General features: G+C 32.4%; 1 protein-coding gene across 1 annotated transcript; it reads left to right on the forward strand.

Annotated features, from left to right (window-relative positions):
• Positions 1–571: 571 nt before the first annotated feature.
• LOC139528862 (splicing factor ESS-2 homolog) lies at positions 572–18,986 on the forward strand. The gene is made up of 7 exons (XM_071325079.1): positions 572–766; positions 2,575–2,728; positions 3,965–4,087; positions 4,856–5,001; positions 14,184–14,660; positions 16,819–16,934; positions 17,531–18,986. The coding sequence occupies exons 1-7, from the start codon at positions 617–619 to the stop codon at positions 17,844–17,846; spliced, it is 1,482 nt and encodes a 493-aa protein (XP_071181180.1). The 5' UTR covers positions 572–616; the 3' UTR covers positions 17,847–18,986.
• The last annotated feature ends 60 nt before the right edge of the window (positions 18,987–19,046 follow it).

Below are 19,046 nucleotides of genomic sequence, written 5' to 3' on the forward strand. Positions count from 1 at the left end.
ACTTTCTATTGAACTAACATTTGTTTACCAGACATTTATTTTGAAGAAGTTATTTAACTTTGTATTTGTATTTGGAATAATTTCAACAAAATTTCTAACGTGAAAGGCTACTGTCCTGGCAGATTTTTTTATCTTTAAAAGTTGAAAAAAATATTAAATTATAGATTTTTAGAATGATTATTTCATAATCTTTATAATCGTACAAAAATATTATGCCAGACAGTTGTTTTGGGAAAAATATTTCAATTATAAGTAAACTTTTCTCGGCAATTTCAGCCATTTTTTTCATAAAATTAAACTGTCCTGGCAGGTTTTTTTTAACTTAGTTATTATTTATTTTTATATTTTTTGCAAATAATATAAGTAAATACCATGTTCTTTATTATGCAATTTAAATTTTAACAATATGTTGAGTAAAACAAAAGTTACAGATAAAAACGTATCGAAAATAACTGTCCTGGTTTTATCTGTCCTGTTAATAGACCTTCCCAGGAAAACAGCAAACGAGGCAGCGACCCAGACTATAAATTCTTACGGTCAGATGAGTGCTTTTCGCAAGATCAGATTTTGCGTTTTCATTAAGTTCTGAATTCACTTTGAAGTAAACGTTTGTAAAATGTCCAAAAACGTAGATGATGACTACCAGAAGACAAGAGCGCTTGTTAAACGTTTAGACGGAACAATATCTCTATCTCATTTACCAAACGATGAGGATAAAAAGTCCGTGAAAAGCCTTAAAGTGCTAGATGAAGAGACCTACACTAAGGTGTGACTAAGGCGTTAAAATTTATCAAAATAAACATTGATAAATGTGTTCAAAATTATCTTTGTTTACACCTAAAAATATTCGCGATGCAACTAAGAAATATGAGGCAGGCATTACCTGTGAAAGGGGACGAAGTCTGTATGATTTTTTATCAATTCAAACATATCTTAATTTTAACCCTAACCCTATAGCCGGCTACCACGGGTCTCGACCGCGGGTCAGTAAGTGGCCGGTAAAACGTTTCTGATTTTGGTTCTGTTGTTAGGGATTTTAGTTGTGACGTTATTTAAGTTATGACGTCATATGCAATGTAAACAAAGAAACGCTATCATTAAGTAACGTTTTTTCGTATCAAGGAATTATTAAAAATGAAATTGATATTGCGTTCCTTCCTATTTTATACTAGACTGATAAATATATATTTTAATACTCAAAGTTTCATGCAAACAAGACTGGAAAAACTGGAAATACATTGTAGATTTCTGCGCAGATGCGTGAATTAAAAACATGACATAAAAAAGTTTGAACAATTTTGAGTTCATTAGTGCAATGAAAATTTTCTGGAAAATTTTTCTTATTTTTTTTTTTTTTTTTTTTTTATTGAATTTTCTAGTGTTATTGGGGATTTCATCCCCATACAACTTAGTAAGCTGAGACAAGTTGTTTGTTCTTCTCTTCCGGGATTCTTCATACTCTCACTCCTCTTCACTATCCATCTTTTCTGAGTAATTGAGAAATGTATGTCACATACAAATTAAAGGTTGTATATATTGTCCCTTTAAACATGTAACATACTTATGTTATCACAGGTTTTTTTTATATTTTACCCACAATAACGACATGTATGTTATTTTTCTCTGATAACTTATTCAAGCGCAACCTTTACATATACACTAGTACTAAAAAAATAGTATCTACAATATTATAAATAAATTCAGTTAAAACAAACAGAAGAAACCCAAAAATTTGGAATGAAATTTCAAATCTAACAGATACCAAAACAAAAATATACTCATTGGTTATAAATAAACAAACAAACATATCTTTATATCTGACCACATTTATAAACATTGCATTGTATATATATATATATATATATATATATATAAAAGTCTAAATTGAAAACTACGTTCAAACCTATATATATACAAGTCTAAATTGAAAACTACGTATGTATATACACAACTCGTCTGAACATCAACCCAACAATGTTAGATCTGTAAATTTGCTTTCGCAAATATTTTGTTCTTCCCTCGCCGGGACTCGTACCCATGCTACTGAGATATCGTGACACCAAATCACCTGCACTGTAGCTGTCTGGATAGACCGCACAACCACCTCATCTTTATAAAAATGAAGCTTTCGGTGGCCGGTTGTTATCTTTCCACGTCAGTTTTAATCTAGCATCGTACTACAGTACATGATATATAAGGCATGAAGATGTTATACTTACAGGTCAGCTAAATTATCTATAGTAAAGGATCCTACAAATTAATGTAAGATACAGTCACAGAAAATAATTATATTAATAAGTACGTCTGGGCCAGTGACAACTCTACGACTATATATATGAGGAGGTGGTACCACAAAGTTATACCTTCTACCTAACTCCTCTAGCATGCATATGGAGTCTTGTCTACCAATACCTAATGATATGGGACCGGTTTTGGCAAACTGAAATATTTTCAAGCTGGTCTTTCATTATCATGATTATGATGATTATGATAAGCTAACATGCAATCTTTGAAAGGGGCATGAGAGGTGAAGTTAATAATTTTGAATTACCAAAAATATTGTTTTATTTATAGGATTTAGAAGACATTATAGTTAGAGATTTTTATCCAGAACTTTCAACCCTGCAAGAGAAAACTGAATATTATGAGGCATTAAAAAGTAATGATCTTGGTAAACTAAGGGAATTCCAGTTGAAATATGGAACAGAAGGAAGGCCCTCTTCTGTTTGTAAGTATTTGATTATAGCAATATTTTCATGTGCCAATGAAACAACTCTCCATCATAGGCACAATTTGTAAAAGTAAACCATTAAAGTCAAAGTATGGTCTTCAACACATAGTCTTGGTTCACATCAAACAGCAAGCTAAAAAGGGCCCCAAAAATTACTAGTTTTAACCGTTGAAACAGGAAAACCAATGGTCTAATCTATAAAAAATGAAAAACCAGAAACACTTACATGCATGAACCACATCAACAAAGTCAACCACTGAACATCAGGTCCCTGACTTAAGACAGGTGGAAACAAATGTAGCGGGTTTAAAAGTCTTAATAGGTACCAACATTCACCTTTACCTGAAACAAAAGTTTAACATCACAACATAGAAAGACATACTTGAGGTAACTACATAACATTTATAAGTCAGACTGTCTTTAGTATATAAGTATTGATAAAATGTGAGGATAAAGAGTAGGAAATCTATAGTAAGTATTGGAATAATTGTAGTAGTCATGCAAGGTTACAGACTTATACCAACCCATGCTTCTTAAATTTCTATTGGGACTAAAAAATTATACTTAAGGCCAAAACAAAACATACAAAATATTTTTAAAAATAAGCTTGTGCCCTGTGACTTTAAAAGTTTATTGTAATGACTGTCATTGTATAGGGAAAACATTTGTATGATTTTATACTATTAGCCAAAATTCTACAGTTGTCTTGTGAATTGCATTCCTCACAAAGTAATTCTGCTTCAAAGCCATCAAAGTCTATGAAATAACGAATAGAAACTGACAATACCACCACTACGAAACAAGAAGACATGTATGTGAGTGTCATCATTGATTTCTTGTGTACGGTCAAGCTCTGAAATTAGAGAACTATAATTTTAAATTAATACACCCAGATAACAAAATAAAATCAATTAGAAATGTGGGTGCCTTTACAATCTTTGTTAGTTATTTATATACTTACTATTCAATGTATCTTCACCAGCTAGATTTTATTTTCAGATTCTTGCAAATAACTAAGTCACATTGATATTTTTTTTTTTTTATAAAAATAAAAATAATAAAAAAAAGTCACATAGATATGAATTAAAAATAGCATTCATTGCTTGCACGTACATTTTGAATGTGTCAATTGTGACTTGATGCCATGAAAATTGGTGATGTTATCCAATCAAAATTAAGATACAAACGATGTTGCATAAGAATGATAATTTGTATGTTGTTATATGACTGTAGATAATACACCAGCAACCTTTGAAACACCAGAACCAGAAAGTAGAAAAGATTCTCCTAAACAACATTCAAAACAAGATCATGTGGAGAGGAAAATAGAAGAGACAAGTAAAGACAGTAAAAGTGGTAGGTTTAGATTTAGGGAGCTACCATTTGATTTTTATGGGGGGGGCTAGGATGAAATTTGAAAAAAATAGGCTGAACAGGAGTTTTGAGTAAAAAAAAAAGGCAGGATGAGAAACTTGTTAAAAAAAAAAGGCAGAATGACAATTTGTGTAAAAAAAGTCAGGATAAACTAGTAAAAAAAAAGGCAGGACCGAATAGAGTAAAAAATAAAAAGGCAGGACAGAGATTACAACTAAAAAAAAAAAGCAGGACAAAATTTTTCATCCTAGCCCCCCCCCCCCCCCCCCCCCCCCCCATAAAAATCAAATGGTAACTCCCTTAGGAGATAACTGTATTGTATTTTAAGTTTGGCCATCATCAAATGTAGATTTTACTGTCACAAATTGACCTAGCGACATGTTGCATTGTTGCAACTAAACCATGTGAAGTCATTTGTATACTAACGATCTGAAACATAAACACTAGATGTATTTATACCTTTCGTACACTTAGAATGGTTTCAACCTTGAAAAATTGAAGATTTTGAGGCTCCAAATGTGATTATCTTGTTTATTTTGTAACAAATTACATACCAAAAATATCTGAATTCAAATTGGTGGCTTTCTTAGTCACTGACTGGTAGAATGTGAATCTTACCCCTTCAAAATATTTGTCAACGTCCAATTAAAATTATCGTTACAAACAATCTGCATTAGATTATTACTGACACATGTTGTTGATCCTTAGATCAATACCTAGACAAGAATATCACTGCTATTTATTTTATAGGTACTAAGAAGTTATCATTAGACCAGTACCTAGCCAAGAATACCAGTGAAGATAATGCATCATTTACAGAGATACTGGAAGAAACCCATCAAAAACACAGAGATAAACACGCTTGGCTGTTTGAAAATGAAAATTCAAGAACTGAAGTATGTAAACGCAGCCAGAGAATCAGTAAAACCATTAAACAAGCAGTTGCCATATAAACAATGGTGCTACAATGTTTGCCATAGATGATAAAGCATCAGTCACCCATGTAGCTGCATCTTTTAATCAATGAAAAAAATATATCATTTATAGTGGATTGGGAAACAAGTTATTACAACTTAAATTAATCCCTTTCTACTTTGCGGGTGAAAGTGCTGCCTTGTAGCAGCATTAGCCTGCTCTTTTTCCAAATCTACAAGGGTGTCATTAATGTGCCCCTTCCAACAGACTGTTATTGTTTCCTCAAGACCATACTCGCAAATGGAAAATATTCATATATGAACAAAATGGTTTTTATAACTTTTGGGTATTCCAGGAAAAAAGTGTATGGGAGGGTTTGACCCCACATGCTATTTTGTTAATAGGTTATATAAGGGAGGATACAAATATAATTCTGTTACAAATTGAATGAAACTTTGAATTATGGGTGGAGTCATACAAAAAAAATGGATGTCTAACTCCCCAGTATATTTTCCTGGAATAGTCCTTATAATGATTTTAAAAGGTTTTAAAAAGATTATGTAACATAAAGCAGTAATACCAAATTTATATATGTTCTGGACCATATGAGTATTTGGACCATGTGTATACTCGTATGGTCGGACCATATGAGTATATACTTGTTTGGTTATTAATGGGCCAGACCATATGAGTATGTGGACCATATAGGTATTTTTTTAATAATATGCATTAGAAAACTTTATAAAAAAAACAACAATGATTGCTACATGCAATTGTATTATTTACAACTAAAATAACATTAATTATTGATGCCAAAATTAGTTTTCATCGATAATTGTATTCTTGCATGTATATGTATAGGGTGACATTTACTTCCACACAGTACCATAGCTTTTATTGGGTACTGGGTCATTCCGATGTGTCTACAGTGTTTTTAAAAAGCTCTAGATCTCTAATATGGTAACAAGACTGAAGTACATCATATCATCAGACAACTTTGAAAATTAAACTAGGGTCCTTACCAATGACCATTATTCATTTTAAAAAAACCAAAAACACGTATAAGTATATAAAATTTCATAAGTAGGCAAATTATTAGACTCTCTGTCCTGTCAACTTTCAAGTCAGTTTATAGTAAAACAGTTGACTTTTTGTGTAACAGCTTATTAAGATATTTTTGGAAGTTATCTTCCCAGATCCTCATTTTGCCATTCACTCGTAATAACATATCGGTTATTTAAAAAAATGTGTTTACTGTAGTTATGACCTAGTGATGAAATTTGCTATGTGAAACTGTTTATTTTATATTGTTAAGCTTGTTATTTTTATTTTTTAATGTAGTGTCTTTTTAATGACGTGTATCTAGAAGTAAACCTGTTAATTACCCTGACCATATGAGTATATACCCATATGGTCATGACCATACGCGTATGGTCCAAATACTCATATGGTCCAGAACATATATAAAACTCCTTAAAATAGTAAAATAATATGGATATTTAAAATTTATAAATTGTTTTTTGATCCATCAAATATCTGCTAACTGTTAGCCGTATTCATATGTTCTTTTTATTGATGCAAGTATAAGAAACTTTCATTGGATTTCCCGAGCAATTTCAAACAAGAGCTTTTTATACGACCGCAAAATTTGAAAAAATTTTCGTCGTATATTGCTATCACGTTGGCGTCGTCGTTGTCCGAATACTTTTAGTTTTCGCACTCTAACTTTAGTAAAAGTGAATAGAAATCTTTGAAATTTTAACACAAGGTTTATGACCACAAAATGAAGGTTGGTATTGATTTTGGGAGTGTTGGTCCCAACATTTTAGGAATTAGGGGCCAAAAAGGGCCCAAATAAGCATTTTCTTGGTTTTCGCACTATAACTTTAGTTTAAGTTAATAGAAATCTATGAAATTTTGACACAAGGTTTATGACCACAAAAGAAAGGTTGGGATTGATTTTGGGAGTTTTGGTTTCATCAGTTTAGGAATAAGGGGCCAAAAAAGGGCCCAAATAAGCATTATTCTTGGTTTTTGCACAATAACTTTAGTTTAAGTAAATAGAAATCAATGAAATTTAAATACAATGTTTATGACCACAAAAGGAAGGTTGGTATTGATTTTGGGAGTTTAGGTCCCAACAGTTTAGGAATTAGGGGCCAAAAAGGGACCCAAATAAGCATTTTTCTTGGTTTTCTCACCATAACGTTAGTATAAGTAAATAGAAATCTATGAAATTTAAACACAAGGTTTATGACCATAAAAGGAAGGTTGGTATTGATTTTGGGAGTTTTGGTCCCAACAGAATAAGGGGCCCAAAGGGTCCAAAATTAAACTTTGTTTGATTTCATCAAAATTGAATAATTGGGGTTCTTTGATATGCCGAATCTAACTGTGTATGTAGATTCTTAACTTTTGGTCCCGTTTTCAAATTGGTCTACATTAAGGTCCAAAGGGTCCAAAATTAAACTTAGTTTGATTTTGACAAAAAATGAATGGGTTGGGTTCTTTGATATGCTGAATCTAAAAATGTACTTAGATTCTTGATTATTGGCCCAGTTTTCAAGTTGGTCCAAATCGGGGTCCAAAATTAAACTTTGTTTGATTTCATCAAAAATTGAATAAATGGGGTTCTTTGATATGCCAAATATAACTGTGTATGTAGATTCTTCATTTTTTGTCCTGTTTTCAAATTGGTCTACATTAAAGTCCAAAGGGTCCAAAATTAAACTTAGTTTGATTTTAACAAAAATTGAAATCTTGGGGTTCTTTGATATGCTGAATCCAAACATGTACTTAGATTTTTGATTATGGGCCCAGTTTTCAAGTTGGTCCAAATCAGGATCTAAAATTATTATATTAAGTATTGTGCAATAGCAAGTCTTTTCAATTGCACAGTATTGCGCAATGTCAAGAAATATCTAATTGCACAATATTGTGAAATAGCTAAAAAAAAATTAATTAGAGTTATCTTTCTTTGTCCAGAATAGTAAGCAAGAAATATCTAAATGCACAATATTGTGCAATAGCAAGAATTTTTTTTAATTGGAGTTATCTTTCTTTGTTCAGAATCAACTTAAATCTTTGTTATATACAATATACAATGTATATTCACTTTTTACTACCAACTGATAAATTAAAATAATCTTTACCATTCAGTGATAACAAGCAGTTTTTATACGACCGCAAAATTTGAAAAATTTTTCGTCGTATATTGCTATCACGTTGGCGTCGTCGTCGTCGTCGTCGTCGTCCGAATACTTTTAGTTTTCGCACTCTAACTTTAGTAAAACTGAATAGAAATCTATGAAATTTTAACACAAGGTTTATGACCACAAAAGGAAGGTTGGGATTGATTTTGGGAGTTTTGGTCCCAACATTTTAGGAATTAGGGGCCAAAAAGGGCCCAAATAAGCATTTTCTTGGTTTTCGCACTATAACTTTAGTTTAAGTTAATAGAAATCTATGAAATTTTGACACAAAGTTTATGACCACAAAAGAAAGGTTGGGATTGATTTTGGGAGTTTTGGTTCCAACAGTTTAGGAATTAGGGGCCAAAAAAAGGGCCCAAATAAGCATTATTCTTGGTTTTCGCACAATAACTTTAGTTTAAGTAAATAGAAATCAATGAAATTTAAACACAATGTTTATGACTACAAAAGGAAGGTTGGTATTGATTTTGGGAGTTGAGGTCCCAACAGTTTAGGAATAAGGGGCCAAAAAGGGACCCAAATAAGCATTTTTCTTGGTTTTCGCACCATAACTTTAGTATAAGTAAATAGAAATGTATGAAATTTAAACACAAGGTTTATGACCATAAAAGGAAGGTTGGTATTGATTTTGGGAGTTTGGTCCCAACAGTTTAGGAATAAAGGGCCCAAAGGGTCCAAAATTAAACTTTGTTTGATTTTCATCAAAAATTGAATAATTGGGGTTCTTTGATATGCCGAATCTAACTGTGTATGTAGATTCTTAATTTTTGGTCCCGTTTTCAAATTGGTCTACATTAAGGTCCAAAGGGTCCAAAATTAAACTTAGTTTGATTTTAACAAAAATTGAATCTTTGGGGTTCTTTGATATGCTGAATCTAAAAATGTACTTAGATTTTTGATTATTGGCCCAGTTTTCAAGTTGGTCCAAATCAGGGTCCAAAATTAAACTTTGTTTGATTTCATCAAAAATTGAATAATTGGGGTTCTTTGATATGCCAAATCTAACTGTGTATGTAAATTCTTAATTGTTGGTCCCGTTTTAAAATTGGTCTACATTAAAGTCCAAAGGGTCCAAAATTAAACTAAGTTTGATTTTAACAAAAATTGAATTCTTGGGCCTCTTTGATATGCTGAATCTAAACATGTACTTAGATTTTTGATTATGGGCCCAGTTTTCAAGTTGGTCCAAATCAGGATCAAAAATTATTATATTAAGTATTGTGCAATAGCAAGAAATTTTCAATTGCACAGTATTCAGCAATAGCAAGAAATCTTCAATTGCACAGTATTGTGCAATAGCAAGAAATCTTCAATTGCACAGTATTGTGCAATAGCAAATATTTTCAATTGCACAGTATTGCACAATAGCAAGAAATATCTAATTGCACAATATTGTGCAATAGCAAGAAATTCCAATTGGATTTCAATTGGAGTTATCTTTCTTTGTCCAGAATAGTAGTTGAATCAACTTAAATCATTGTTTTATACAATATACAATGTATATTCACTTTTACTACCAACTGATAGATTAAAACAATCTTTACCATTCAGTAATAACAAGCACTTTTTTTACATTTTAATATTTTATGATGTATTTAAATGAGTAGTTATTGTTGCAAACTTCATTAGAAATTTGAATTGAGATCAGTTTTGAAATAAGGAAAAGGGGGATGTGAAAAAAAAATTGGGGGGTCAATTTTTTTCATTTCAGATTTCATAAATAAAAAGAAAATTTCTTCAAACATTTTTTTGAGAGGATTAATATTCAACAGCATAGTGAATTGCTCAAAGGCAAAATTTTTTGTTTAAGTTCATTAGACCACATTCATTCTGTGTCAGAAACCTATGCTGTGTCAACTATTTAATCACAATCCAAATTTAGAGCTGAATCCAGCTTGAATGTTGTGTCCATACTTGCCCCAACCGTTCAGGGTTCAACCTCTGCGGTCGTATAATGCTGCGCCCTGCGAAGCAACTGGTTTTACATCTTAATATTTTATGATGTATTTAAATGAGTAGTTATTGTTGCAAACTCCATTAGAAATTTTAATTGAGATTAGTTTTGGAATAAGGGAAAGGGGGATGTGATTAAAAAATGGGTTCAATTTTTCTCATTTGAAATTTCATAAATAAAAAGAAAATTTCTTCAAACATTTTTTTGAGAGGATTAATATTCAACAGCATAGTGAATTGCTCTAAGAGAAAATAAAAATTTTAAGTTCATTAGAACACATTCATTCTGTGTCAGAAACCTATGCTGTGTCAACTATTTAATCACAATCCAAATTTAGAGCTGAATCCAGCTTGAATGTTGTGTCCATACTTGCCCCAACCGTTCAGGGTTCAACCTCTGCGGTCGTATAAAGCTACGCCCTGCGGAGCATCTGGTTGATATTTAAAAAGTATTAAGTTTCGTTGAGTAAGTCAAAGGATGTGGCACATTTCTGATCGGTCATGTGTAAACATGCCTAGACCATTGTTTACTTGTTCAAGTTTGTATTGAGTCAATTCAAAAGGAACCTTGTATGGTAAGTCATGAGAGTTTGTAGTTCTCATTTCATTGGATTTTATTTGAATCTGGATTCTGTATCTTCAGTCATGGTTTATTGTCATTAAACATGTTAAATGTTTTGCATATATTTTATATTATTTTCATTTTAGTCAAAATGACATAAAGGCACACCATATCGCTATGTCAACAGTTTATATGTAGTATGCATATATATTTTCTTAGCATCTACAAATCATACATAGCTTCTTAAAATTTGTTTTTATACGGCCGTTAAATTGAAAAAATTTTGGTCGTATATTGGTATCACGTTGGCATCGTCGTCGTCCGTCGTCGGCGTCTGAAGACTTTTGGTTTTTGCACTATAACTTTAGTATAAGTGAATAGAAATCTATGAAATTTAAACACAAGGTTTATGACCATAAAAGGAAGGCTTGGATTGATTTTGGAAGTTTTGGTCCCAACAGTTTGGGAATTAGGGGCCAAAAAGGGCCCAAATATTCATTTTTTTGGTTTTCGCACTATAACTTTAGTTTAAATAAATAGAAATCTATGAAATTTTGACACAAGGTCTATGAGCACTAAAGGAAGGTTGGGATTGATTTTGGGAGTTTTGGTCCCAACAGTTTAGGAATTAGGGACCAAAAAAGGGTCCAAATAAGCATTATTCTTGGTTTTCGCACAATTACTTTAGTATAAGGAAATAGAAATCAATGAAATTTAAACACAAGGTTTATGAACACAAAAGAAAGGTTGGGATTGATTTTGGGAGTTGAGGTCCAAACAGTTTTGGAGTTAGGGGCCAAAAAGGGGCCCAAATAAGCATTTTTCTTGATTTTCGCACCATAACTTAAGTATAAGTAAATAGAAATCTATGAAATTTAAACACAAGGTTTATGACCATAAAAGGAAGGTTGGGATTGATTTTGGGAGTTTTAGTCCTACCAGTTTAGGAATAAGGGGCCCAAAGGGTCCCCAATTAAATTTTGTTTGAGTTCATCAAAAATTGAATAATTGGGGTTCTTTAATATGCCGAATCTAACTGTGTATGTAGATTCTTAATTTTTGGTCCCATTTTCAAATTGGTCTACATTAAGTCCAAAGGGTCCAAAATTAAACTATGTTTGATTTTAACAAAAATTAAATTCTTGGGGTTCTTTGATATGCTGAATCTAAACATGTACTTAGATTTTTGATTATTGGCCCAGTTTTCAAGTTGGTCCAAATTGGCGTCCAAAATTAACCTTTATTTGATTTCCACAAAAATTGAATTCTTGGGTTTTTTTGATATGCTGAATCTAAACATGTACTTAGATTTTTTATTATGGGCCCAGTTTTCAAGTTAGTCCAAATCGTGGTCCAAAATTAAACTTTCAACAAAAATTGAATCCTTGGGGTTCTTTGATATGCTGAATCTAAACATGCACTTATAATTTTTGTCGAGCCTGCGACTTTTGTCGCAGAAAGCTCAACATAGGGATAGTGATCCGACGGCGGCGGCGGCAGTGTTAGCTCACTTCTTAAAAGCTTTATATTTTAGAAGGTGGGAGACCTGGATGCTTCATACTTTGTATATGGATGCCTCATGTTACAAAGTTTCCGTCAGTCAGATGTCCAATGTCCTTGACCTCATTTTCATGGTTCAGTGACTACTTGAAAAAAAAGTTAAGATTTTTTGTAATGTTAAATTCTTTCCTATTATAAGTAATAGGATAACTATATTTGGTATGTGCGTACCTTGCAAGGTCCTCTTGCCCGTCAGACAGTTTTCACTTGACCTCGACCTCATTTCATGGATCAGTGAACAAGGTTAAGTTTTGGTGGTCAAGTCCATATCTGAGATACTATAAGCAATAGGTCTAGTATATTTGGTGTATGGAAGCACTGTAAGGTGTACATGTCCAACTGTCAGGTGTCATCTGACCTTGACCTCATTTTCATGGTTCAGTGGTTAAAGTTAAGTTTTTGTGTTTTGGTCTGTTTTTCTTATACTGTATGCAATAGGTCTTCTATATTTTGTGTATGGAATGGTTGTAAGGTGTACAGGTCTACCTGGCAGGTATCATTTGACCTTGACCTCATTTTCATGGTTCAGTGGTCAAAGTTAAGTTTTTGAGTTTTGGCCTTTTTTTCTAATACTATATGCAATAGGTCAACTATATTTGGTGTATGGAAATATTTTATGACCTACCTGTCAGTCGCGCAGGTTTTATTTGACCTTGACCTCATTTTTTACGGTTCATTGCTCAGTGTTAAGCTTTTGTGTTTTGGTCTGTTTTTCTTAAACTATAAGCAACAAGTCAATTTTATTTGTTGTATGGAAGAATTGTTAGCTGTACATGCCTACCTGGCATGGTTCATCTGACCTTGACCTCATTTTCATGGTTCAAAGGTTAATGTTTAGTTTTCTTGGTTTATGTTAAGTTTATGTGACAGTTGTAATAAAGCTTTATTATTAGGACTATCAACATAATATCAATGATTAGTAAAGAAGGCGAGACATTCCAGTGTGTGCACTCTTGTTATTATAGGCCCAGTTTTCAAGTTGGTCCAAATCGTGGTCCAAAATTAAACTTTGTTTGATATCAACAAAAATTGAATCCTTGGGTTCTTTGATATGCTGAACCTAAACCTGTATTTAGATTTTTGATTATAGACCCAGTTTTCAAGTTGGTCCAAATTGCGGTCCAAAATTAAACTTTGTTTGATTTCAACAAAAATTGTATATATGGGGTTCTTTGATATATGCTTAATCTAACCATGTATTTAGATTTTTGATGTTTGGGCCCGGTTATCAGATTGGTCCACATTGAGGTCTAAAGGGTCCAAAATTGAACTTTAATATTTAATTCCATCAAATATTGAATTCTTGGGGTTCTTTGATATGCTGAATCTAACCATGTATTTAGATTTTGGATATTGGACCATAATAGGTAATGTCCAATTTAAAATTTAAATTTTTAAGTTTAAGTTCTTAGACCACATTCATTATGTGTCAGAAACCTGTGTTGTGTCAACTTTTTAATTACAATCCAAATTCAGAGCTGTATCAAGCTTGAATGTTGTGTCCATACTTCCCCAATGTTCAGGGTTCGAACTCTGCGGTCGTATAAAGCTGCACCCTGCGGATCATCTGGTTCTAAATTGGTTAGCTTTACCTTTTGCTTTTGGTTTATACTGTGGATTCTTTTATTTTTACAGTTTTTAATTTTCTTCAATCAAAGAAAGTTTGTATTTTGGTGGATATTTGAATTCCTGAATTTGCTATTTAAAGTATACTAATAATTAAACAACCTTATAGAAAATTTGTAATAAGTTAAACATTTAAATTTGTGGTTCACCTGTACCACGAAATCCACGAATATTGGTATCCAAAGAATAATGATTATTCCATAGTAACCACTAAATCTAAAAAAAAAATGATACAATTTCCTACTTTTAGGAAGAGAAAGAACACCTAGCACTACCATCAGTTGAACAGCAAGCAGCCATTGAAGGGAACCATGATATAATCAACAGTTGGAAATATAAAACCAGAAATTCTCTGATGTATGTGCCCGATGGGGCGGAGTTTAGCAATGAGGAACTTGTCGACATGAAGAAAAAGAAACCAAGGAAAATAGTACATGACAACACACGCTTTCAAATTAACCCTTGGAATCGGAATAAAAGTCGTGAAATGATGAAGCAGGCTGCATCAGCTAAAGCAATGGCTAATTGTGGTAAAATAGGGCATGATGGGAAGGAAATCTTGCCTTCAGAATCCCCACAGATTAATGGATATGGATTTGTGGGTACTCCGTCACCAGCCCCTGGTGTAAACGAGTCTCCCTTAATGACTTGGGGAGAAATTGAGGGTACACCATTTAGGTTAGATCCTGCAGATGCTATAGCAGCGACACCTGGTCCTACGTTTAAGGTAAAGTTGTTAGGTTACTGTCATATCGATATTAACTAAATATTCTGAGATGTACAAGGTCTACTAGCATGTTAACAATGTGTACAAAACACTGGTTTTTTTTTACATGATAAACTTTTTTATCAAATAGAATTCTAGAAGAACATTTTTTCAATATAGCAACTTTCTTACTGGACTCTGATTTAAATGAATACACTGAAAGAACAACCTGTGAATTAGAACTTAGATTTTTGGACATTTATTGATATTTATATTATAAATCTCAAAAGAATATATTAACTTTCTTAAGATGTTTCATTTGTTAATAATTATATAAATTAATTAAAAGTTAGATATTGCAGTTTATTGATTTCTATGCAAATTCTTCTGGTCAGGGTACCTTTATGAGTACTTCTAAATATTTCTTTCATTTTTAAGTATGAAAATTTAGTATCTGTGTTACTTACATGCAAATATGTTGCATTGTCAATATTACTACAAGGTTTATAGATTGTAGACCATGAGTTACTGTCATGGGTGTGATCATGTGTGTCAATATTACTACAAGGTTTATAGATTGTAGACCATGAGTTACTGTCATGGGTGTGATCATGTGTGTCAATATTACTACAAGGTTTATAGATTGTAGACCATGAGTTACTGTCATGGGTGTGATCATGTGTGTCAATATTACTACAAGGTTTATAGATTGTAGACCATGAGTTACTGTCATGGGTGTGATCATGTGTGTCAATATTACTACAAGGTTTATAGATTGTAGACCATGAGTTACTGTCATGGGTGTGATCATGTGTGTCCGTATTTCAGGCTTTTTGGTTCTCAGGACTTATCAACAGTATGTGCATTATGTTGCTCTTGTAATAGAAAATCATAATCACAGCACACTACCGTAACATAAATAACATGGTAGAAAAATGAAGGGTTATAGATGGTCTTCTGTGGTTTATTTTTATTATACAACCCCAAAAATTTTTGTCGTCTGCGTTGTCGTCCGAAGACACATTGGTTTCTGGATAATAACTTTAGTTTATGTGAATAGATCTTTATGAAATTTTTTCAGAAAGTTCAATACCACAAAAGGAAGGTTGGGATGGATTTTTGGGATGATGGTCCCAACCGTTTAGGAATTAGGGGCCCAGAAGGGGTCCAAAACAAGCATTTTTCTAGTTTCAGGATTATACAGCATTGTTTAAATCACAAGTAGAAGGTTTTGGATTCATTTTAGGGGTTATGGGGCCAAAGTTAAGGAAATAAGGGCCAAAACAAGCATTTTTCTAGTTTCCAGGCAAGAACTTGTGTAACTGTATGGATCTCTCTGAAATTGTACCACAATGTACCATATAACTAAAGGGAGGCTGGGATTTAGTGTTGAGATAATTGCCCAAGATATGTAGGAATTAGGGGCCAAAAAAGGCCCAAAAAGAAGCATGTTTCTAGTTTCCAAACAATCATCATGATCATGACAATAACTTGTGTTTAAGCTCTCTGAAATTATACTACAAGGTTCAATACTACAATGGAAAGCATGGGATTGAGTTTAAGGGTTGTTGCTCCAAGGGGATTTCAAAAAATTGGGGGGGGGGGGGGGGGGGGGTAGGATTTTTTGTTAACCATTATTTTTCCTTTTTTTTCTTCAAAATTTCAAATTTTGAAATGTTTCAAAAAGAAATCTTCAATTGTACAGTATTATGCAATAGATTTGTTAGATCTTTGACCACATTATTTTGTGACAAAAACCTATATTATGTCAAAAATTTTATCACAATCCAAATTTAGTATCAAGCTTGAATATTGTGACCAAATTTGCCCCAACTGTTCAGGGTTCGACCACTGGGGTCGTATAAAGCTGCACCCTGCGGAGCACCTGGTTATTTTTAAACTGATGTTGCTGTTTAATTTAATCATTTAACTAAGACTGATAACGTATATCCTTGGCCAACAGAAAAAGACCAAAACAACCATCTAAATCAATAAAACACTACGCAGAAATCTAAAAATAGAACAACGCAAACTTTATCAGAAAAGAGGGTTGGACTCAGATGCTCCTATAATAAAAGAATGTTATTTCACCAACAATTAGGCACCTATAATCACTTTATTGCTATAGTGTATTGCAAATAAAAGAAGTTGCAAGTTAAAATGTTTTGTTTTGTTATAGATACCAGACGTTCCGAGAAGAGATGAAATAGCGCTAGAGTTAGCTGAAAAAGCCAGTAAAGCTCATAGAGATAAGAAAGAAAAAGCCATAAAATCAGTTCAGGCCAGACTTTCATCGTAAGTATTAAACTTGTATTTCAAGCAAAACTAACAAGGTAAATTTTAAATCTATTTTTTCAGGCTATACTTTCGACTATGAACTATAAATCTGTTCAGGCTAGATTTTGAACCTAAGTTCAGGCTAGAATTTCAAGGTAATTATTAAATTGCACTAAAACAAAAAAAACATATTGATCTTTTGATTGGCCTAATCTTTCCCGGTCTCTCCACCTATACACATACACATATGTCATTAAGTAACTCTTTGAAAGGAAAGAAGATGTAACCTTTGACCTCAGTGAAACAGCAACCCAACTACTAAACCATTTTAAAGACATGGTGTGTAACAATAGACAAATATTTAGGGCATTTTCCAATTGTAGGCAAATTATGACTAAATTTCTCACTAAATGCAAGAGAATTGTTGTCAACAAAAAACAATAAGATATATACATAGTATGCTTTGTCAACTTTAAATGAAATAATAACATAAGTGAAATTATGTTTTAATATTTTTACTTTTCCAATTCTGAAGTTAACTGACATTCATCATAAATAAAAAAAAAGTGTTTTTCTATGTCCAGCCTTAATTTGATTATCCATTTCTTTCACAGGCCAGCAGGCAGATTTGGTATGAGTACAACTGACCGTGTAGCATCAATGTCTCCTGCAGCACAAAAACTGGTCAACTCTCGATTCAGGATCCGTACAAATACAGATAAAGCTCTCAGAGACAGTTATAGTCCTTCACCGATACATAGACTACCAGGAGACAAAACTCCTGTCAGACTCACACCGACAAATACGCCAAAAAGTGTCAAAACTCCAAATCGGACACCTGGAAGTAAACATGAAGGAAGTGATATTACCTCCCTTACTGACAATCTCCTCAAATTACCAAAAAGGAAAACAGCTGCAGATTTCTTTTAATGTTGATGATTTTTATCATTTATTCCAAGAAATATTAAAATCTGCCAACGCTAAAGAAGTGGTCAATCATTTCAGATTGATTGACAGTAAAAATTTCTTTGTGAGATACCCTGAAAGAAATTTAAAGTGTTTTGTGGCAGGGTATGATGGAGTTGGCATACAGTAACAAACACAGTGTAGTCTAAGATCCAAACACATAGCAGACGTGATAGAAGGAAACATACAGTCTGAAATGAACAAATTACAGACATCATATTACAATCCAGTGTAACTTGTTAAAAAGATTTATAACGCAAAGTAAATTGAAATGCAAAGTAAATTGAAAAAAATTGAGCTATGTTTTATTAGTTTTATAGAAATTTGAAACTGCATTTAATAATTCTGTTGGGATTTATTATCATCTAACTACAGATCAATTATTTGCTACAAAAAGGAGTCACATGGTTTATAAGTAGAGAGGCAATGGTGGAAATGTTCTTTATCAAATACTTTCAAACTTCTAGAAATACCAAAATCTTGATACAGAAAAATAGGGGGCACTTACCTAAAACAATTGGCATATTGGGGGAAACAGCTGCTTTATTGGTGTGACTCTTTCCATGTGACCCTTTCCATTGTAATTTAAGGAGAAACTAGTTATCATCTGTGATTGCAGAGCATAGAATTCTTCTCGCATATTCTATGTCAAATCCATCAATATTTTGATATATAGCATTCCACCATGTCTGTTTATGCCACATATACATGAAATACATTTTGAGAAAATAATTATCAATCCAGATATTATTGCATTGTTTATTACTTAATTTGTGAAACTTTTTATGAAAGGACAAATATATAAAATTATTTTATGTAAATTTTTTAAATGCTGCATACAAGTTATTTTCTTTCAAAAGTTTTAAATGGATGACAAATAAGGTTATGTTAAAATTTTGTGTTGACAAATATTGATGGCTAAAACTATTTTACTGTCTGTTAATATAACTGCTAAAAACTGAATTTCATGTAGACATGATTCCGCTGTGATGTTATAAAATAGAAGCCATTTAAGGTGCTACCTTCAGTGTAAGGAGTCTTGAAAATGTAATTGCTGTAAAAAAAAAGATATCATTAAGTTTTTCAATAAAATGTTTACAATTTTGTGTTGTGGTATATTTCTTATATGAAAGGGGATAACACCTGGTGTACCAGTCGAAAAAT

This window comes from Mytilus edulis, chromosome 6, assembly GCF_963676685.1.
Source record: "Mytilus edulis chromosome 6, xbMytEdul2.2, whole genome shotgun sequence".
Classification (NCBI taxonomy): domain Eukaryota; kingdom Metazoa; phylum Mollusca; class Bivalvia; order Mytilida; family Mytilidae; genus Mytilus; species Mytilus edulis.

Coding starts and splice junctions, on each gene's coding strand:
- LOC139528862 (XM_071325079.1), top strand. CDS start 617: ATGTCCAAAAACGTAGATGATGACTACCAGAAGACAAGAGCGCTTGTT. Junction 767..2,574: donor ATGAAGAGACCTACACTAAG/GTGTGACTAAGG, acceptor TTTTATTTATAG/GATTTAGAAGACATTATAGT. Junction 4,088..4,855: donor AAGTAAAGACAGTAAAAGTG/GTAGGTTTAGAT, acceptor TTTATTTTATAG/GTACTAAGAAGTTATCATTA.